We start from the raw sequence: 22,345 nt of genomic DNA, 5'->3' as shown, positions 1-22,345 counted from the left end.
AACCCCCAGCAACTAGCGTATTTCAATTCTCATATGCTTTGTCAGCACGGTGAGCACACCAACCTGAGAAGTGGAGGCACTTCAATCTAAAGCACCTCTACGTTTGTAAGTTTTTCCTTTTCTTTTATTCTTGTTAAAGTTCAGATAGTGAGAGAAGATCTGATGATGCACGTTAATTTTTAAGGTCAAAATGACCATTAAAATAATAAACTCAAGGGATAAGTTACTGATTCTTGTCGGGTTGTAAACACATTATTCAAGTGCTGAGTTTAGAATAAAACTAAAAATATGGTGACCATCAATTCTTTACTGCCCTCAAGTCAATTTCTCGTGAGACCAATCAGACCGTCTAAGTACCATACATCCATATCCTCATCAGACTAATTTAGATTTAGGAAAGACAAGATCTCCGCTGCTAACTGATTTATCTCTGCCATAGCTTAGCCGGGGAAAAAAAATCCCCATCTCTATGCCTAGGGAAGCCGGCAGAGCAGTAAAGCCCAACAATATACAGGAGGGTTACAATAGCTAGGGATCTGTCGTCAAATCAAATCAATGACCAAACGAAAACTTATCAATATAACCGAGGGAAACATTTGCATTTAAGCCTCAAACCTGAAGCACTAGCTTTCAAGAATCACTATGAAAAATGGCATCTTTAAAGAGAATGCTTTTAAGGTCCAAATTCTCAAACTCTAACTTCCACCAGATTCACATCATAAAAAGCTAGTTACCTACTGGAATACAGTCCGCTTGGAAGAGTGCACAGATCACACCTAATATCGGCTGCATTTCAAAGACATAAGAGTCATCATCAGTATATGTTTAGTATTCTAAACAAGGTCATACAGAACAACATACAAAGGAAATTGAAAATGTAATAGCATGAGACTAGCTCGCATCATGCTATATGGCAATACAGCAAGTCAGAATGAAGAGGTGACTGCAAAAAGGGTGTATAGGATAGGAGACACCGACAAATTTGACCAAGAAAAATCTTCACATATTTTCCAACTTTTTCTTATGCAGAAAAGTTAACCATAGTTTGGTCACACAATACAACGTGAAGGCAATATCAGTGGAACTAATCAAACGGACTTGTTAGGCTCACTTAAATGTGATGACAAAAACAATCCCAAGTTGCTCAACACTGTTGTCACTTGATGTAAATAACAACTTACACCAAGGCAGAGTTCCTAATATAACAAATACACTGACTTCGAAATGTTATTCCTCAGCCCCAACATTCATATTAACATCGATATTGCACTAAAACCTATTGTCAATAATTTACAGTCAACATAAACACGGGTTGTCCAAACCAAAATGATTCAACATCACACTATACCAACAATGATAACCCAAAAGGTAATGCCAAATTAATCACTGAAGGAATGCAAGTACAGAGGTAAAGGAATCTGATTTTTTTTTCCCCAATATTTTGTTCTATGGTCCCACTAAAAAGCATGAGAGAGAGAGAGAGAGAGAGCGCGAAGTAAGTTATAGACAGTTATTAGAAAACAACTTGTTTTCAAAAATGCATTATGAGCTTGAAAGCAACTTCCCAGCAACATGGTGAAAGCGTTAAGATGGTCATTCAAGTAACAAATGAATGACAAATGCTTCAAATATGAACAATAACAGTACAAAAAATTTAACTTGGAACAGATTATTTCAAAAACAAAATTGAAATGAAAATTCAGTGGAAAAAGATTAGTCTAAAAGATCATTAGGTTATGGACCCAATTTGAAAGTTAATGACTTTTTTATTTTTGAAACAGCAGAAAAACGTTAAGAAGTTGAATCACTAGTCACAGCAAGAACAAAATAGCATAATAGAAGAGAAAACGCTTGGCACCAACATCTAATATACAAACTTAGTAACTTCGATACCTCAATTGGTGGTTATCCAGGGACAAGGTAAAACAAGTATATCAAGACCAAGAAGACAGCCACCACTACCCTTCAAACATAGATAGGGAAACCCATAAAACATAGAAGGCCCCAGAAATTAACTAACTACACGTATCTATTCTAACTGCTACACTTGTGAAAAAAGAGGTAAAAGGAAAAAAGCCCTGATAATACTTTATGCATGAGCAGTTTTAAACACTACTCCAACTCCAAATTTCTATTTATATTTAGAATAGATTGGGTTCCAAAAGTTATGCAATTCATCAACTACAGTACAGTAAATCAAATCTATAAGCTTAAAACATAGGCAAGTCAATGCTAAGGTAACTACGTGATATCAGGTGGTTCTCAATGGCACAATAAAAATGTTGAACATTTGTATCTGTGAAGATATTAGCTGTAGAAAGTTAAAACATCTACGAGACATGAGACATACCATCATCAGCCAGGCACCTCAGGTGTTGTTTAATATCTGTACAAGAACCTTGTTTTTCTTGCCCGCGGATAAAAGGAGAAGTTTCCCATCCACAATGTCTTGAGGTTCAACTCTCTTATTTTCATTATCAACTCTTGAGTTGTTCAAGTAAAGCCCCCCTTGCTTCAACAGACGCCGGGCAGCAGATTTGCTGTCAAGCAAACCAGACGACACTGAAAGATCAACAAGAGAGAGATCCAGGACCTGATTATAAGGGAAAGAACAGGATGGCACATCCTCAGAAATAGCTTGAATGGTTTTCCAGTCCAATTTAGTGTCCGCACCAGGCCTTAATGCCTCAGTTGCTTTGAGGGCCTCATCAAGACCATCTTGACCATGTACAAAACGGGTGACCTCCTCAGCAAGCCTGCGCTGAGCTGTGTTGGGCAAGTATCCAGGCCCCTTCATCTCATTCTCCAACTGTTTGATCTCATCCATGTCCATGAAAGTGAGAATCTTGAGGAACCTGACCACATCAGCATCTGGAACAGAGAACAAATACTGATAGAATTTGTAAGGAGACAACATGGATGGAGAAAGCCAAACGGCACCATCTTCGGACTTGCCAAATTTGGTTCCATCACTCTTTAACAGAAGAGGGAATGTCAAGCCATAAGCAGCAGCATCAGCATGAAGAATCTTGCGTATGAGTTCAGTCCCTGCTGTTATATTTCCCCATTGATCGCTACCCCCAATCTGAACATTAATGCCTTCGTTCTGGAAAAGGTAGAGAAAATCATAGCCCTGCAACAACTGATACGTGAACTCAGTGTAGCTCATTCCTTGTTCTGATTCCAACCTCTTTTTCACACTCTCCTTCGCGATCATGCTTCCCACTCTTGCATATCGACCCACATCTTTCAGAAATTCTAACAACCGAACCTCTTTCCACCACTCATAATTGTTCACGATGGAAATCCCACCCAAAATTCTTGTAATGTTATTAGAAACTCCTGAAGTGTTTAGAGACAGAGTGTCCAGGTCAAGCTCAGGCCTCTCCAAGCTCTTTCCGGAAGGGTCTCCGATACGGGCTGTGGCACCACCGATCAAAGCGACGGGATGATGGCCACATCTTTGGAACCATGAGAGAACAATAATTCCAAGAAGGTTACCTAAGTGCAAGGATTCAGCAGTTGGGTCAAACCCACAATAGACTTTGAGAGGAGGGAGACTGGGGTCTGAGCAGGCTTGCCTTAGATGCTCACTGGTTAGAGATTCAAGCAGCCCCCTCTCTTCAAGAATTTCAACCACATTTTGACGCCCAGATGAGGACTGCAAACACTTGACGGTAGAGAGAAGGATTGGGTTCCTCAAGTTATTACGGTGAAGGGTGGGTAACCTAGATGCAGTAAGGAAAGAAGGAAAGAAGAATGGGAGGCTATGGTAGTGATGGGAGAAGAGAAAAGCCCTTGAAGTGGCCGCAGCTGCCATTCTCATATTCTTAGGCTAGTAATGAACAAAATTTCCTGCAAGAAAAAGAGAAATTTTCAGCACCAATAACATTTCTTTAATTTGTTTTGGTCAATCAGTAAGACTAAGATAAGGGAATAAATACAAACTAATAACCAGACCCAAAAACAAAATACATGATGATGCCAAAAAGTTAATCTTCCTCCTCTGCATAGGATTTCTAGGGCTGAGGGAGACTTTAAAGATCAAAATGATATAATTTATACTATGTATCTCATCCCACTTGGGGAAGGGGGCAATATGTGTGTGAAGAAAAGATAAGAAACCAGATACAAAATGAGGGATTTTGGGTTTTTTTGTTGTGGGGCTGATTCTGTGGAGGAAGGACCACATTATAGGTACTCATTGACTCATTGAGAAATAGTCTTGGACATTGCGCTTTAGCATTCTTACATGCCCTATTTCACAAATAACAGCATTAACTGCGGCCAAAGACAAATATTCAAAACATTATCAAAGCTCCAATGCACTCAAAGCAGAAGTCAGATAATCCGATTATTAATTTCCACCGTATTGAAATGAGATCCACAGATAAGAAAACAATTGAATCATTCGACAGTAACACTCAGAAACTAAACGAAAAATAAAGTTATCAAGATTTGGAGTGTTCTTAATTTGGATATTTTTCGTGATTATTTTCATTGTGGGCTTTCATAGAAACTGTGCTTTGGGTTTGTAGCAATTCAGTTTTCACTATAGTGCCAATCTAAAGAAAGATAATTACTCTAATTCTACAATGACTTGTATACCAGAAACATTGTACAATTTAGCCCTTCTAGTAATCTAAGTTACATTCAAACTTGAAGCAAAATCATAATTTCTGTGATATAAGGACAAACACAATTAGGCCACTGATTGGCCCAACAAAATTAATAAAGTATTGGGTGTGACATATGAAACCCAAGAGAATGAAATGCCAGATAACCGTGCAGTCCATACTTAATAGTCGTATAGCAGAAGATCTTGCCAATTAAAAACTTCTAACAAAATCTGGCATAGAACATCACTTACTTGCGATAATAATAAGCTCTTTCAATTACCAAAGGTGAAGAAACGTTTTAGTCATTGCTATATCTCTGTGCTTTTCCAATTATCAGTTAGCGCTACTTCAAATCTTCCAAAGCACTGTTATTGAAAGGATTCAAAGACATTACAACTAAAAGGAAGCCCATTTATTCTTGAAATTGTACTGCATGAGATATCTATGAGATTTGTAAGTTGTAAAGGGATTAACATTTACAGTAACGTTAAAATGAGTAGCCAATTGAACAAATTCCACCCAAAACTCATATGAACCAAAGCCCAGAAGTACAGATTACAAGAAAATTAAGAACCAAAGCCTTTACATGGTACTTTTAAAGTAAAATAAGCAAAAAAATATTCAGAGAATCAAAATTACTGACATCTTAAAAAATGAAGAACTGAAAAGTTGTTAACTTTCTGTTGATTTTGCAGAAAAAGTGGGGAAAAAAAAAAGAACAAAAATGCAAAAGCAAAAACCGGAGAACCCTAAAACACCCTTTCTTATGTTTTGTAGGATGAAACCCAAACAGGAACGCTTGGAAACAACGAACAAAATTGAGAGGAGCATTCCATAAAAAACATTACACCATTCAACATACATTTTCAAACACAATCTGCTTAATTGCTTGCCATTATATTTGTTGTGTTTCATTGAATAGATAGAGGAATTGGGTGTTCTTACTATCAGGAAAAATGAGCAGAGAGACGAAATTTATTCTTGAGCTTGTAAAGAAAGGAACAGAGGGCTCAGTGGGACTGTAGAAAATCCCCAATGTAAGAGTTCTTCCACTCAAATCATCTCCGCATTCCCATTCAGAGACAAGAAAACAAAGCATGGGACTTATTCAATTACAATGGAAAACAAAATATGGTTGATTGGGAAAAGAAAGTATTGTGTAGGTAAAATAGAAAGAAGTGAACTTACCCCTTGAAGTTTATATGGGTATGAATGACTGGCAGTCATCAACCCAGTTATGCGAGGCAATTTGAAGATGGAAATGATTGTAAGATTTCATCTTTCTTCGCGGCCTTTTCTTTTGGCTAAGACAACTACTTCTGAAAAAACGATTATATATGAAGGTAAGGTTCGGGGCTTATTTGCGGGGGTTTGCTTTAATAGCCTTTGGATTGGATCCATGATAATTTGGTTAGAATAGAAGGAATGGGAGAAAAAAAAAAGATGTTAAATAGTTTCGGGATTCAAATTACAAAAGAAACAAATATGGGGTATTAGTGAAGCGAAGCCATTTTTCCTTTCGTATTAATTCGTTTTTGTAAAAATAGTTGGCCAAGTAAAAAGTTTAATATTCTCTTTACACCTTCCAAGTTTCTTTCTTGGCAAAAAATCATGACTCACTTATAGTTTCTATGGTTTCCAACTTTTATCATTGAGATCCATGTGGTTTTAATTTCGTTACTTTTATCACTGTGTGATATTCAATTTCAAACAATTCAAAGACACTTCTTAATTTCTATTAAATTCTCCTCACTTCCGTTAGGGCTTGATCTTGCCAAGATATTTAAGGTTCGTAAATTTTTTTGATTTCCTCGTGATTTCGTCTTCTAAGGTTTTGTGACTTGATCTAATCGCAGGCCCAATTCTCTTCTTAGTCCAAACATTTGGCCCAAAGCTCTACCAATAACATATATAGTCTATGCTAAGGGCTGCTTTTTTAAGATCTTACGCTCATAAAGACGTCTAACAAAAGTGCTTTTATTATAAAAATCTTGAATTTTCATAAAAATCAAAGTGCTTCGTGGAAAAACACTTGGGAGTGCTTCTGAAGAAGCACACAGCAAGTGCTTCTCCAAGCGCTTTTATGACCCGTAAGACTTCTAAACTTTTTCGTTAAAGCGCTTTTAATTATCGAAAACGCTGACCTTTCCAGAAGCACTCCCAAACAAGCCCTAAAGCACTTTTGGCATTCTAATTGCTGTTTTGCTTCCATGTAGCATAATGAAAATCTCTGCATTGGATTCAAACCAGAGTGCACACCTGGAACGTTTCCTTTCTGTCATTTGATATGTCCGATGAAGTATTCGGCAAGATAGCCATACCACCAGAAGCTTCAGCACAAACAATTTCCCATCTTGCTCAAGGACATTTCATGGTTTCAAGGTACAGAGAGTCCCTTGCATATTATGAAAGCTCTCGGGAGTGGAGAGAGAGTGTTGGTTGTGGTTGCCTTGTTCACGTTCACATGTGGGTGATGGAAGAGTATGGTGTGGCCAAATCATGGGCTAACCTATTTGCAATATGCCTGGAACTGGATCTAGGCGTTTCTACACTGATTGGTTGTAGAAAAAGTGGTGAAGAAGTTGCGCTCAGAATCAGAATGATGGCTGACAACGGTGAATATCGGTCTGTGAACCCTAAGAAACTTGGAATTGAAGGACAATACGGGTGTTATGCGGTCATGGATGATTTAACACAGAACGTTGTCTTGCTTGACCAGCCTAATGTATTTACATACTAAAAGCAACAACATGTTGAATAATTTGATTTGGGTTAGAACTTAATTTTCACTCATTATGTGTTCTAATTTCAAAAGTTAAGGTTTTCTTTTTATGGGGGCAGGAACATCAAAACTCAAATCAAACAGCTGATGATGGAGGAGCTGTCCTTGAGACCATGAATCCAGGTTTGAGCATTGCCTGATTGTTGCATTCTTCGTTATATACATAAGCCAATCCACCATGACTGGTCACATCCATTCCTGCCATCTCCTCCTCTGATGAAATCCTCAAGAGCTTCAACTTGTGCAGCAAGAAAAACAATGTTCCCATTGTCAAGCTCACAAACCCTACAATCACCACAATCTGAACCAAATGTGCAGCCAAGAGCTTTCCACCTCCTCCCATCAAAAGCCCATATGGCCTGTTTGGTTGCCCTGAATAGACTTCATCCACATAAGACTTTTTGGCGAACAATGCAGTGAATATAATTCCCCATGAGCCACACCCTCCATGAAGCTGTGCTGCTTCTAATGGATCATCATACTTCAACTTCTCAGCAAGCTTGTTGCATCCCATCAAAACCCAAGCTGCCACAAACCCACAAATGATTGCAGCCCAAGGATCAACAACTGAGCAACCAGAGGTGATTGCTGCAAACCCGCCAAGCAGGCCATTGCACACGTCGGTGAGGTTCCAATGACCGGAGAGCAAGCGCTTCCCAAAGAGAGTAGTCAGTGCTGCTGAGCATCCAGCCATTGTGGTTGTCACTGCAGTTCTTCCTATTGCACTCCATTGTCCATAATAGGATCCACTCTCTCCATAGGCCTTGAGAATGTTGAGGAATGAGCCTGCATTGAAGCCATACCAACCAAACCAAAGCAGAAATGTGCCCAAAACAACCAATGTGCCGCTATGTCCACGCAGACCCACAGACCTACCTTCATGATCGAACCGGCCTATGCGGGGGCCTTCAATAAGAGCACCCCACAAGCCTGCTATGCCTCCAACCAGGTGAACAACACCAGAGCCTGCAAAATCAATGACCCCAGAACCAAATAAAAGATTGTCAGCACGAGCAGGGCTTGCCCATCCATCAGCAGACCAAAACCAATGAGAAACAATGGGGTAGACGAAGCCAGTCAAGAAAGATGAATAGATCAAGTATGCAACGAATTGGGTTCGTTCAGCAATGGAACCACTTGTGATTCCGGCAGCTGCAATGGCAAAAGCCCATTGATAAAGAAAGTAACTGTAATCGAAAGACTGAGAAGGAAACTTGTTAAGGCCAAAGAAGTGTTGGCCTATGAAGCCATTGGAGGGGGTGCCAAAGGCCAAGGCAAAACCAAAAAGGTAGTAGAAGAGGCCGCCTGTGGCAGCGTCAAGGACATTGGTGAGCATTATGTTCATGGTGTTCTTGGCACGAACAGAGCCGGCACAGAGCATGGCAAAGCCAAGCTGCATCGCGAAAACAAGGTAGGCAGAGAAGAGAAGGTAGGTGTTGTCAACAGCATAGGCTATGTCAACAAACTTGTTCGAAACAGCATCAAAGCGGCCGCAGATGTATTGGGCGGCTGCGGTGGCATTGGCAGCTGCACCCAAAAGGGGTTGGAGGTCAGAGGCTGAGCAAGAGATAGCAGCCATGGGAGAGACTAGAGGAAGATGGGAATGTGGAGAGGTGGAGAATCTGAAGGCTATTTATTGTGACAAAAAGATCCCAAGAAATTCCAGAGGTGGATGGCCAAGAATTAGGAGAATCTAATAGATTCCATGGTGAAATAGAAGACCAGTGGAGACCAAATACGCTTAGGTCCGTAATTCCGTAACTGATTTTCCTCCTCTTTTGGAGATTAGAAACTGTAAAGCTGTTACATTGTGTACTATATATCACCACGTGAGAAATTTAACCAAGCTAAATGAACGTTTCAAATTTTAATAAATGGCCAAAGAAAATAAAAAGGACATTTTAATGCGCCTGCTGTAAAATTCTTTCCTTTTGTGCATGAATAATTATGCAATGTATCATTACCTGGCTCCAATCTGTGAATATTCCATGCCTGATTGGTCAATTGCATTAAAGTGTAAAATAAAAGACAAGGAAAAGTCTCAACCATAAGATGATAAAACAATCAGGAAACATACTTGATTTTTTAAAAATTTGTCTATATTTGGGTCTTCATGTTTTTGGTACATGCACTAGCTCAACTAATAATAATACAAACATTTGGAAAGCTATCTCAATTGTACAACCTTGTGACATCCCAGGGTTTTGCCTTCACCACAGGCATTCTTGTGGAACGAAAACTACGACGCCTAGTCATATACCCAGGTATCACTAGCTTTGACTTGTATCGTAATAGACATCGCTTATCTTCAAGAGACAACCAACCAGTAACTCAAGGTGGAGGAGCCCATTTCCCAGCTTTGAACTCTTTATAGAAGCTGGAACGTTTAGAAACAACAAAAAACACTGTCCAGGAAAAACCAAACAATTGTCATAAGAAAAAATGAAAGGAATGAAACTGATACAATAGTAACTGTGTGCTAAAGACAGACCTGGGATCCCTGGAATAACAAAGTTAGGTTCTTTCAGAACATCATGAAGTGTTCTTTTCTCATTTACTTTCATCCATTTACAGGAACCTTTGCCTGACAAACATCAGATAAAGAAAGTTCAGATAAACTTGTCAAGAAAATGAAATCCTAGGAAAATGGGACTCAAATAATGTTTCTTTGCAATTAATGAGTAGAATAGTTTTTAAAAAAAAATGGAACAATTTTTCACCCTACCTGCTGAGCTGCCACCATTAGAATTCTCATTTGCATCATTTTCCTCAACACCGATGTTTTCCACATGAGAAGCTTCAGTGCCCTCTAAGAGATAACGAAGAATCTTTGTTGTTGATAGAGAAACTCCTGAACCTGCCTAATAAATCAAGGACATAGAAATTAGAAAATGCACAATTAATTTCATCTTTAAAGATACAGAAAATTATTCCTTGTGACATACCCACGAAGATATGGAGATAACTAGATTTATACAAGTTCATTCATACACCTCTTTTCCTACTCTTTGATGCACGGGCATTCACAGGAATCCCCAGTAGGTTCTATTAGTTACACTTTCACCTCAATTAACTACATTGCAATACAAAGGAAAAGTTTGGCATTTCAACAAGCCAGTGGTGATCTCATGTCCTAACAATTGGAAACTAAGTGAACCAAATATCTAATCACAATCCTGCAGCATGCAAACTAAAGTCCAAGAAACATAACCTCAAAAGAGTGGATAGCAGCACCCTAGAATTGGATAATATGTTTATGTCAACCCAACAGTTATGGCTCATGCCACAACATCCAGTTCTACAGATTCAATAATTATCATCGCTTCATGTAGCTGATCTGGTCAAACTCCTGAGACTTAGCCAATTACTCTCAGAAGTCAAATATGATGCAAGCAATCCAAAATATAGATGAACTTGCTCATTTTCCTTTGCTAGAGAAGTTCAATACTACAGAATGTTAAGAAGATTCTTCAGAAAGCAACTTCCTTTTAATATTGAGTATATGTAAACCAAATTACAACAAAATAAAACGACTTACTTCATAGTATAATTCAACAGCTTCACGAGTGTAATTGTGTTCCTGATCCCATGACAAAGGCTTGCAGCTTTCTGAAAACATGTTTGAAAGTTCAGGAAACCACAAAATGCACATATATCCAAAAGCATTGGATGCTACATAGAAAACTCATAGGCAATTCAACTTTAAAATATAACATAACACTTTAAAAGAAGGATATCATGTCCAGATGCGCTGACAACATTTCAGTCTCACAGAAATCCTCAATGAAGTCACTGGACATAACCTCTGCATACAGCAGAAGAACTGGCCAATGTAGAATATTATTCTTATCTAATACAGGCTTTCTTAATCCTGTAAGTTCTTGATACATTGCCTTCCCAATTTTCAGTCCTCTACTTTCGATCGTGGAAACAAGGTCCTGCATAGTTTCAACAAAGAAATAAACATGAGCCTGAGAACAATCACAAACAGTTCATTCATAATTGTATCATTCCATTAGTAATATAATCAAACCTTAGCCCCTGATATAGCCGTGGAAACTTGAGCCTCACGCTGTTGGTTTTCCATCTTCTTTGACTCAATCTGCCTTAACAGCTTCTTTAGCTCTTCGTTACTTGGGTCATGCTTAATCCCATTTTGGCAATGCAAAGTTGATTCAGGCAACAAGTTCAATGCAAAAGACGCTTTGGCAGCTCGGTACAAAGCCTATTATCAAAACCCATATTGCTAAAATCACAAAAAAAAACTAAGTATTCAAACAAAGCCCATCTGAGAACAATAACATGGTAAAAAAATTGTGCACCTTGACATTAGTGGAACAGAGCTTAATTGCGTCCTCAGCATCAGTAAGAGCACGTCTGTAGTTACCAAGTAAAAGATTGACATGGGCCCTATTTGAAAAGAGAATAGAGGTGTCAGAGTCACTCAAAGCTTGCTGATTTATTGCTCTCGTGTAGCAATCTATGGCATCAGCGAAGTGCTTTTTGCCCATCTTCACATACTCGTTACCCTTGTCCTGCCAAACCCAACAAAAAAATATATATGAAAAAACAAAGACAATATAATCCTATCAAGTGCTTTTATTGTGTGAGAGAGAAAGAAAACCTTGAGTTCAATAGCAGTATTTTCTTTGAGAGCGGCTATGGCATCAAGGTCAGCTCTTTCACTTTCGGTTTGGGGTTCAGACCCCTTTTCCATCAATAGTGCCATTGCTTCTTCGAATTCGCTTCTTTTCTATTTTGCTTTTCTTGTTCTGCTGCTGGCAACTGGCGACTGCGAGAGAGGCAGAGTATTGCTAAAACCTTGAGCAGAAGCTGGGACTTGCAGACTTTGCTGGGCTGAGTTTATGTTTTCCTATAGGCCTTTCATGTCATTTGGATTCTCAAGTTATATTTTGAGTGAGTCTCTCTCGAGGAACCTTAATTGAGGACAGATCTTAGCCGTTGGATCAAATTGGACGGCTGGATTAAAACACGGCTTTTAATAAAGGTTTCGCGTAGAATCGGGTAAAACAAAACCCATACATCCATGCCCATCCCAAACAAAACAGAGACCCATCCTCGCACAAGTCATAACATCTTCTTCCTCTTCCTCTTTCTGCACCTTCTTCTCTTCTCTTCTCTCTCTCTCTCTCTCTCTCTCTCTCTCTCTCTCTCCACATGTGAGTCTGTCTATGCCACCATCTGCAGATCAGCCTGGAACAAAAATAAAAAATATAATGAACTTTTCAAGCTTCACTCTCCCTCATCCATAACCCAGCGATTCTTTCTGCTTCACAAGTAAACATTTTTTCAATCCACAAACGCCCAAAAACCAGCAATTGCCAAAAGAACACCAGATTGACCTTAAAAAAAACAAACAAGACCGTAAAGTTAAGAAAGACGTATACCATAACTTATGGTTTTTTTTCCCCTTTTTCAAACAAGCCGATTCAAGACAAACAGAGAGAAGATAAGATTGAGAGTAGATCGGAGGTTTTATAGCCGTGCGGCTATACAAGGTAAAAATCGTAGCGGCTATACTATAAAATCGTATAGCCGGGCGGCTACACCTATTCGACCTGTGGGCACCAAATAGCTGGCCGCATAGTATAGCCGCGCGGCTATAACAGATTTTTTTGAAAAAATGAATAGCCGAAGCTTTACTGTGGTTTTGTTTTAATTCTTTTTAAATAAATAGTATAGCCGCGCGGCTATAACCTTTTTAATTTTTATTTTAAAAATTGTATAGCCAGATGGCTATATTCGGTTTTAACAACGTTTCATAAAAATCGTATAGCCGGCCGGCTATACTTATTTTCACACGTGGGCGCTCATTGCTGTTGCGTCCTCGTTTGTTTAAAAAAAAAATAGTATAGCCGTCCGGCCTTACTAGGATTTTATGTTTTAATTTTTTAAAATAAATCTTATAGCCGAGCGGCTAGACTGGTTTACACGTGGCGCAATAGCGCTAGGCTATTTTTTTAAAAACACATATAAATAGTAAAGCCGACCGGCTATACCCTTTTTACACATAGGACCTAATTTTGTTTAATCATATAGCCGCGCGGCCATACCTGGTTTTCAGCCGGTCGGCAATACTCGGTTAAAAAGGATAGCCGCGCGGCTATACGTATTTTTGACCTAAAATAGTATACCGGCTATACCGGATTTTTTTAATTTTAAAAATTAGTATTTTGTTTTAATTGTTTTTTAATTAAGCCACCCGGCTTACGATTTCCGAGGCTTGTCTAAACATACGTAGAGAACCTAATTCATTCACAAAATCATAATTTTATGGCATACGAGGCTCAATGTCTCTCCACCTCTCTCTCCTTCCATTCCTTGTACAAGGTAAGCTCTCACCGCCGCACTTTTCTATTTTACTGTTTGATTGCCGAGAAAAGAAAACCAGTGATATTCAAAATGTAATCAGAAGAAATCAATGTCAAAATCCTTCTCCCCATCAAAAACCCAAATGCTGCTTTTGCTAAGCTTTCCTCTTCAGCTCGTTTACTATGTTCAATACTTTTATATTCCAAAATTCTTGGCCAGAAAACGTTAGAAAGTGACCTAAAAGTCAAATGTTGACTCAAAAGTAATATATATATATATATATATTTGTTGATTTAATTTGATGTGTTTTATTAATTAATTATTTTTATTTAAACTATCCCTGGATTATTTTTTTATTGGAAGAATTTTATCCCATTAGGATTTTGAGTTGAGTCAAATCGGTCATGGCTGCTTGAGAAAATGAAGGAATATCCTGTAACCCAATTTGAAATTTTAATTATTTAAGACCTAAAATAAGTCAAGTAAAATCACTTGCAAGAAATGTGGGGCGAAGGTTTTAGTTTGAACATTGCTCTCTGTGTGGTACGAAAGCATTTCATTCACTCTCAGTTTTCTTTCATTTTCTCAGAAACCAAACAAAAGCTAATAATCTATTCACATTCTGATTCTTTTATCGCACATATACGACTATCGATGCTGCTATGGTTTCCATTCCTGAGTTGCACTCTAACTTCTTCATAATCTCTTTATCGTTAAATCATTACCAGTCTGTGCCGCAAGGATTCAGGCAATCGAAGGGTTTGAGCTTATTGTTGGTGAATTCGAGAATCAATAGAAACAAGCACACAAGAATTTTCATGGAGATGCAGGGAAATGGAAGTCCAACGACAAGTAATCAGTCTACAATTAACATTCCACATGTACTGACTGTTGCTGGCTCTGATTCGGGTGCTGGCGCTGGAATCCAAGCAGACCTTAAGGCTTGTGCTGCTCGTGGAGTGTACTGCTCTACTGTCATAACTGCTGTTACTGCACAGAACACTGTTGGGGTTCAGGTTGCTATTTGATGTTGTTTTCCATGACTTATGCTCCATTTTGGTTTCTGAAGCATAGAAGAAGATAGAAAATATAACAATTCCACTGACGTTTGTTAATTTTCCTTTGTTCTCTTTATTTGCTAGGGTGTAAACGTTGTGCCTGAGGATTTTGTTGCAGAGCAGATGAAGTCTGTGCTATCTGATATGCATGTTGATGTGGTAAGTCAAAGTTGGGGACTGCTTTAATTTCCACCTTCAACTAATTTTACAAGATGGTCTGCTTTTGTGATTCTTGTCCAAAATTCTTTGGCATCACAGAAGTACCATCTATAAGCAATTGAAAACATGAACCATTTCAACTTTTAAAATAAGAGGCCCCAGGTGTATCTTAATTTTAATTAAATGATTAATAATAATAGGTTGTAGATTAGTTATATAGTTAGTGAAAAATCTATATGTCAGAGGTAGCTAATAGAACCTTATAAACGGAACTTATTACTTCTTTGTTTTCAGAGTTGATTTGACATACATTTTGTACTTGTAACTCAATGCATATTTACTTGTCAAAAGATTCACTAAAGCATAGGGGTTTGAGCTTCCATGTCATCTTTCTCTATTCACTTGTTTTGGTATGAAAGAGAAGTGGCCTGATAACAAAGATGTATGTGGATGTGTCTGTGCTTGTTTATGTAGTATGGAGACATCCAAAATATGAAATTAGATTAAAAAGCATTTTAATTCTGGTGGGAAAAGCTAAGCTTAATTTTAATGGAAGCAAATAACTACATGTTTGATGGAAAGAAGCATATGTTGTTAATTTTGGAGTTTTGTGTTAATGAGTGCAATATATTTCATCAAATGTTGTTGATATTTTCTTTGTCGAATAACATTTGAAGGTTTGGTCATAGTCATAGCATCAATATGTTTTGGGTGAATTGATTAGAACTTTTCGTGAATGAAATTGCGGTTTCTTACATTACTTTTACTTAATGGATTGCTGATGTTGTAGGAAGACTAATTGTCTGTATTTGGCAAATTTAATTAAAATGTTCTTTTGAAAGCTCTATTAAACTTTTTTGAGCTTTCACTAGCTCTGTACTTGAGGCATGGCTCTTTTGCAAACTTGTTTATATCAAGAAATTGTATTGCTACTAAAATGGTTTTGACATGCTCCTGATATGCCATCCCTAGGTGAAAACTGGTATGTTACCTTCGATTGGTATAGTCAAGATTCTTCATCAACATCTTAGGGAGTATCCTGTTCGAGGTATGTTGTCGTATTAAAAATTGAACATGTCTTTTTCTATTGTTGCTTAATTAGCATTTTAAATGAATTGGTGTAATCATTGAAGGCAGCTTTAGTGGTTGATCCTGTTATGGTGTCTACAAGTGGAGATGTATTGGCTGGTCCTTCTGTTCTTGCTGGGTTCAGGTATGACAGTCTTTTGTGCATAACATTGTGTAAATTCATAGTCCTGTCATGTGGTTGTTCTTGCTTTATGCAAACCTCATGGGGCCTATTTGGCAGAGTACTAGGTTGTAACCATCTTTTATTTGTCAGAAAAAATAAAAGTATAGGTGGGCTGTGCAACTAATATTTTGCATAAGCTTGACAGGGCAACTTTTTCTGAAATGCAGAGAGCATGTTAAGTAGTTTGAATGGACAGTATGTTTTGTTTATTACACGTTGAGCACTTGAGCTAGCTAAGCTTTGGTGGTCCATCATCATACAGTTGGTTTCTTTCACCCATAAACCTTTTGGTCTTTTTTGTTTTTGTGGATAATTTTTTGTCTTTCTTATTTGTAAGTAACATTGATATGATCCTGTTTCTACTAAGAGATTAGGCTCATAAATATTTTATGGCTTTGCACAAGTAAGTTAAAGGATCTTTGCCATGATATAAGAACATATCAAACAACCAAGCTAATCCATATGCATACCACTAGTTTTTTCCTCTTTAAATTTTAATCAACAAAGCATTTTCTTAGTTTTACACAAATGTTAGTTTCTCATTGCTCCTAGAAACAATGTCTACATTCATTTGCTATATAAAATTTGATTGGGTTATTATTATGATTAGTTCACAAACACAATGAAAATGTAGAATCCAGATATTCAATTACTAAAAAACATGCATTTAATATATTAAATAGTAAATGCAAAAAATATTTTTTTATTTCGCTGAACTCTAACTAAATAAATAATATATCAAATGATTAGGGGAAAGATAAAATTTTACATATGGACATTTGAAAAAATAAAACTATTCTGCAATTTTGTTTTTCATATGTAGCTGCTACCCACAGCAATTTGATAGTTTGTTCAGTTATGGTCACAACAGCAGCTTTTTTATGAGACTCTGCGATAACGGCTCTATTATTAACATTAACTCATCTGAACAAGCATTCAGTATAATATCCTATTCAGTTGTCTACCAGTCTGTTGGAAATTTATTTCCTTCACCTGTGCAGTGTTAATAAGCATAAATATTTGCATAGTTCTTATGTGCTTAAACTGCTCCTTCACCGTTTTGCCATGTTTTTATTTCTTGGCCAATTTGCTGCTGTCACTGGATTCTTTTTCCTTAAACTAGAGAGAAAGTCCCTTATGGAACGGTGTACTTTTTAATAATTTTTATTTTTGGGTTCCTGCTTGCAGAGAGGACCTTCTTCCTATGGCCGACATCATAACTCCAAATTTAAAAGAGGCGTCTGCTTTACTTGATGGCGTGAAAATAAAAACAGTTTCTGACATGCGTTCTGCTGCAAAATTGTTACATGATATGGGCGTACGGTTAGTTATTGGAACATGCTTGACATCTTCAGCTCTTGCTTTTAACCCAATGATTTGTAAAGCTCTTGTTTTTTGTATCTGTTTCATTTATCATAGTCCTGTCAACGTCAGTCAATTTTTGGACATGTTTTAAGTTAAGTAAAATGTTTCATTAGTAGTAAATTTTTAATGCATTGTGAGTACTTTTGGAATTATAGAGAAGGCACTCCACTTCCTGGTAACTCTCTACAGTTGCATAGTGTATAATAAGCATTCACCAAGGTGAATGGCTCTTGTTTCTTCTCACAAACAAAATTCTTCGATTACTAAATGCTTTCCTAGTTATAAGGCAATCGTATGTCATTTCACCTAGATAATTCACTAAAACAGTAAGGGTCATGGTATAGGATTTCACTATTTCAAGTGCGTGACACTATTGTAAAAGGGAGTTTCCTTGATATTGTAGTCATACATTTGTATTTAATGATTGTGGTCCTTTGCGTTTTGTTTGGATTTCTGGGTATATATTATAGGTATGCTTCTTGGTTGGGTTAGTTCAATGGCTCTACAGTTTAGTCATCTTTAATCCCTTTGACCTCATTCTTGAATCATGTGGGGGTACTGTATTACTGTTATCTTGTTCACAATTATCTGTTTGATGGGGGATATCATAGACAATGATATTTTCAGGGTTAGAAGGGTTGCCCAGGGCATATACTGTGTTTTCTGGCTTGTGCTTTTTTAATAGTGGTGATATGAATTTAAACAAACCTAAATAATACATTAATCTAAATCAAATTGAACTCATAAGCAAATGAATCTATTGAAGCAGACATGTAAGAAGACATGTACCCACAGAGATTTATTAAAACAGCCTTATTCTAAAATCTTTTTTTATTTATAGAATTAGCAATACATTGCATTGGGGAGGGGGGGCACTTTTCCTGGGATTTGAACTGGTGACCAAGGGGTGGAAGGGGGAGGGACCTCACCACTGAGGTAAACCCTATCGGTCACCTTATTCTAAAATCTTTTCTTAACTAAATCAGTAAATTTTTATCAGAGTATTGAAATTAGTCTTTCCAGTAGGGTGGAACAAAGTGAGGAGACAGTGACTGTTAATGGGGTAGGAAGCCCAATATCATAAGCTCTCTCATTTAGGTTTAGGAAGGGTTACAGCAAGATAATATTGGCATATCTATTGCAAGTTACCATTATGGGGTTTATGAACATTTATTTTATTGTGAATTGTGTAGTTACATTGTTTTCTTTTGGCTTATTTTACTTAGTGTAGTTTCATTAGGACAGAATTAATGCAGTTTGAATGTAGGAAAAATTTGAAATAAACATTAAGTTGCTTTGTGTTGAAACAGTAGTTTGTTAAAACAAATTGCTTCTTTACTTGTCAGAAATGTTCTTGTCAAAGGTGGAGACCTGCCTGATTCATTGGATGCTGTTGATATCTTCTTTGATGGTAAGCCTCTAAACTTCAGAAATGATAATACTATTGCTTCATCTACTTGATGTATGAGTGAAAATGGGATACTCAATACTTAGAATGATCATTGCAGGTGAGCACTTATATGAGCTGCGTTCTTCACGCATAAAAACTCGTAATACACATGGTACTGGTTGCACTTTGGCTTCATGTATTGCAGCTGAGCTGGCTAAAGGTGCTTCAATGCTCGAGGCTGTTAAGGTACTACATATGTGCCTTACTTTAAGGGATGCAGGGAGAGTCTGCGACAAACTATCTTTCTTTCTTTGTAGTACATATTCCCAAAATAGTCATACTCAAGAATAACCGAAGATAATTAAGGGGTTAGCATGTTAGTACAGGCGAAAATTTGTTCCCCTTTCTGTTGGATCGAAACCCAGGTGTGGCTTTTTGAGACCCAAAAGCAGTGCCTTCCTGTTGTATGGCATTTAAAAATACATATATAGCATTGATAAAAATATTGTTGACTTTTTTCTATTTAGAGTTGCATTGCTTGAGATGAGTTTGCCTGATTCCAAGTACGAGGGGAAAATTTGTTCAAAGACGAGATAGAAGTTTGAATTCCACTTTTGCTGTGTACGGTTGTACAGAGTAGAGGATAATGACTATTGACTAATAGTAATAAGGCATGCTGTCCACTCCAATACCATAATTCACTCGACTGAAGATTATACATTGTCAGACCCTGAGGATTTTTCTTGATCGCTCAAGGTAGTCAGTTACAAATTATGAGTCCCATCTCTCTTCCCTCCTCCTTCCTCTTTCATTCCACAAGGCTTTCTTTTCGTGTTGGTCTTTAGGATATTGCCATAAGTTTTGATGCTAGTTGAGTTGCAATTTATGTTTCCCATGATCTCATATCATGTTCTTGTGTTTCTTATTAAAAAAATGCCATGTTCTTAATGCTCTCTCTCTCTCTCTCTATCACACACACACACATACAAAAACAGTTGGAACACCAGAATCTTTTATCTTTTTTATCTTAATTTTGGTAGGTAGCTAAATGCTTTGTTGAGACTGCCTTGGATTACAGCAAAGAGATTTTCATTGGAAATGGTCCCCAGGGCCCCTTCGATCACCTAATGAAGCTTAAGAGTAACGCTCACAATTCTGGTAGACAAGTCAGATTCAATCCTAGCGACCTATTCTTGTATGCTGTTACAGATTCAGGTATGAATAGAAGGTGGGGTCATTCTATCTCAGATGCTGTTAAAGCTGCTGTACAAGGAGGCGCCACCATTGTCCAACTGAGGTTGGTTACTCATCAGAATTTTTATACACTGTAGACTTTTATCTCTCTGATGACTTACATGCTAGTGATTGGTGCTTCATTTGTATGTGTTAGTACATCTATAACTAGTCCTAGAGAAAGATGATGTTGATTTTTCATGTATTTGAAGTGATCATTGCCTTTCTCTTGTGGAGTGCTAATTATGTTTTTTTATTTCAAGTTGCTTTAAGATTAAAGATAATGAATTAAACTCCCAGGGCCCTTTATATTTCTGGAAGCTGATGAACGTATTACTACCCTTGTAGTTCTTTTGTAGAGTCAGATGCTGGTTCAGCTTTTATCAAGAAATGTCTAATAAAAAAACTTGATAACTTAAAGGACTTTGTATGTATTTTTTATAAAGATATAATCTATATGCATCGTATGTTTATTGTTTCACATTGGGATTGCCTACTTGGAACTGTGATCAACTGTTATCCAGTTCCTCTCATGTCTGTTATTTTTGTATATTCTTTTCAAAATATTTTTTTCGGATTCATTCTAACTCACTTAGGTCGCCTACTCTACCTAAATTGAAACGTACCCTTCTCAATGAGCCTTTGTTTGGGTTCATGTCCAAAACTATGATTATGAGACATAAAAATTTTGTGGCTTTTAGTTTTGCATTTGGTGATTTTGACTTACTTTGCAGAGAAAAGGATATTGATACACGGGATTTTGTCGAAGCAGCCAAGTCATGTCTCCAAATTTGCCGTGCCCATGGAGTTCCATTACTAATAAATGATCGTATTGATGTTGCACTTGCTTGTGATGCTGACGGTGTGCATATTGGCCAGTCTGACATGCCAGCACATACTGCACGTGCTCTCCTTGGACCTGAAAAGATAATTGGTGTCTCTTGCAAGACACCAGAGCAAGCAGAGCAAGCATGGATTGCTGGCGCTGATTACATTGGTTGTGGCGGTGTATATCCAACTAATACAAAGGCAAACAATCTCACTGTTGGCTTGGACGGTCTGAAAACTGTTTGTTTGGCTTCTAAGTTACCTGTGGTTGCAATTGGCGGGATCAAAGTTTCAAATGCACGTCCGGTGATGGAAATTGGTGTACCAAACCTGAAAGGTGTTGCAGTTGTATCTGCTATATTTGATAGCGAATGTGTGTTGACAGAAACTAGGAAGTTGCATGCAGTGCTAACAGAGGCGACAGCAGCAGTGAAGTGAAACATACCCGGATAAGGCTTTGTCACAAATTTCTCTAAAGTTTGAGTATCATAATGGCTTTGGAGATTGCGGCACTAGCATGATTATGATGTTCACTTTTCTTGTCAGTGGTTACAGAAGGCAACCCATACTCACTATTTTTTGAGTTCTCTGCACCTAAATTTATATATGTTTTGCTTAGTCAGCATGGGCGTTTGCTTGCTCAGTATGGACATTTGCCTTTTGTAATATTTACACAAGGTCGTTCTGTAATGATGCAATGTGATATACTGCTCTTAATTAATTGATGACAGCCCGCCATGTGCTTCGCTTCTGACTTGAGTTGGTTGACAACAATTATTGTATTTTTCTTGGGTGCAGATTTGAGTAGATTTGAAGAATATAAAAAGTTCCCTTTCTTTCTTGAGCCCTCAACTGTATTTTTAAATTTAGATTAGATCTACCATAATTTCATCTTTGTTTTTACTCCATAAGTCAAACTTTATCCTGACGTGGACTCCTTTTAAGGAGGGAGAGAGCACTCAACTTCAAAACAACTTCAGCCAAGAAATTATATGGATACTATGGAAGTTTAGAACAAGTTTAGTGCTAAAAATGTTGCAGGAGAAATTCAAATCTCATTTGGGAGGAAGAAATTATATGTATACTGGAAGTTTGGAAACCTCGAATTGTTAAATTTGTTCATTCTTGTGGTTAAAATGTATATAACTAGCAAGCGACTTATTCAAGTGGTTAAGGATATTTATTGTGCACCCGAGTTCCTAAGTTTGATTCCCCCTTTCTTAATATTGCTCGTATAAAAACAAATGTATAGAACTAAGGTCTCAAGGATAAAGAGGGCCACAATCAGCCAAGACTAGAGAAGTCCACTCTCAGTTGATTGCTGGG

The 22,345-nt window shown here is 37.6% G+C and overlaps 4 protein-coding genes across 13 annotated transcripts; 1 reads left to right on the top strand and 3 right to left on the bottom strand.

The window, feature by feature from the left end:
- Nucleotides 1–238: 238 nt before the first annotated feature.
- Nucleotides 239–6,014, bottom strand: EMB2768 (Tyrosyl-tRNA synthetase, class Ib, bacterial/mitochondrial). 8 transcript variants are annotated; one of them, XM_089047444.1, is made up of 5 exons: nt 5,808–6,014; nt 5,565–5,638; nt 4,871–4,984; nt 2,351–3,855; nt 239–786 (listed from the first exon to the last, which is right to left on the bottom strand). In XM_089047444.1, the coding sequence occupies exon 4, from the start codon at nt 3,824–3,826 to the stop codon at nt 2,369–2,371; it is 1,458 nt and encodes a 485-aa protein (XP_088903570.1). In that variant the 5' UTR covers nt 3,827–3,855; nt 4,871–4,984; nt 5,565–5,638; nt 5,808–6,014; the 3' UTR covers nt 239–786; nt 2,351–2,368. The 8 variants fall into 8 exon arrangements, with proteins under 8 accessions (XP_088903570.1, XP_008218549.2, XP_088903568.1 ...); XM_008220327.3 differs by lacking the exon at nt 5,565–5,638; XM_089047442.1 differs by lacking the exon at nt 4,871–4,984 and having other exon boundaries at nt 5,808–6,013.
- A 1,313-nt stretch (nt 6,015–7,327) lies between these two features.
- Nucleotides 7,328–8,983, bottom strand: LOC103318911 (ammonium transporter 1 member 4-like). The gene has a single exon (XM_008220357.3). The coding sequence runs from the start codon at nt 8,978–8,980 to the stop codon at nt 7,478–7,480; it is 1,503 nt and encodes a 500-aa protein (XP_008218579.2). The 5' UTR covers nt 8,981–8,983; the 3' UTR covers nt 7,328–7,477.
- Nucleotides 8,984–9,454: 471 nt separating this feature from the next.
- LOC103318893 (Tetratricopeptide repeat (TPR)-like superfamily protein) lies at nt 9,455–12,270 on the bottom strand. The gene is made up of 8 exons (XM_008220330.3): nt 12,026–12,270; nt 11,724–11,936; nt 11,435–11,626; nt 11,139–11,339; nt 10,940–11,020; nt 10,127–10,262; nt 9,893–9,985; nt 9,455–9,806 (listed from the first exon to the last, which is right to left on the bottom strand). Exons 1-8 carry the CDS (start codon nt 12,128–12,130, stop codon nt 9,733–9,735), a joined length of 1,095 nt encoding a protein of 364 aa, XP_008218552.2. The 5' UTR covers nt 12,131–12,270; the 3' UTR covers nt 9,455–9,732.
- A 1,368-nt stretch (nt 12,271–13,638) lies between these two features.
- TH1 (thiamine biosynthesis protein) lies at nt 13,639–21,863 on the top strand. 3 transcript variants are annotated; one of them, XM_008220332.3, is made up of 10 exons: nt 13,639–13,752; nt 14,463–14,750; nt 14,877–14,951; nt 15,924–15,999; nt 16,089–16,164; nt 17,392–17,526; nt 18,915–18,979; nt 19,077–19,204; nt 19,999–20,255; nt 20,926–21,863. In XM_008220332.3, the coding sequence occupies exons 1-10, from the start codon at nt 13,696–13,698 to the stop codon at nt 21,455–21,457; spliced, it is 1,689 nt and encodes a 562-aa protein (XP_008218554.2). In that variant the 5' UTR covers nt 13,639–13,695; the 3' UTR covers nt 21,458–21,863. The 3 variants fall into 3 exon arrangements, with proteins under 3 accessions (XP_008218554.2, XP_008218555.1, XP_008218553.1); XM_008220333.3 differs by lacking the exon at nt 13,639–13,752 and adding an exon at nt 14,119–14,277; XM_008220331.3 differs by lacking the exon at nt 13,639–13,752 and having other exon boundaries at nt 14,284–14,750.
- The last annotated feature ends 482 nt before the right edge of the window (nt 21,864–22,345 follow it).

This window comes from Prunus mume, linkage group LG2, assembly GCF_029339155.1.
Source record: "Prunus mume cultivar Tortuosa linkage group LG2, ASM2933915v1, whole genome shotgun sequence".
Lineage (NCBI taxonomy): Eukaryota > Viridiplantae > Streptophyta > Magnoliopsida > Rosales > Rosaceae > Prunus > Prunus mume.
The sequence above is the reverse complement of the archived record's forward strand: the minus strand, read 5'-3'. Positions and strand labels throughout refer to the sequence as shown.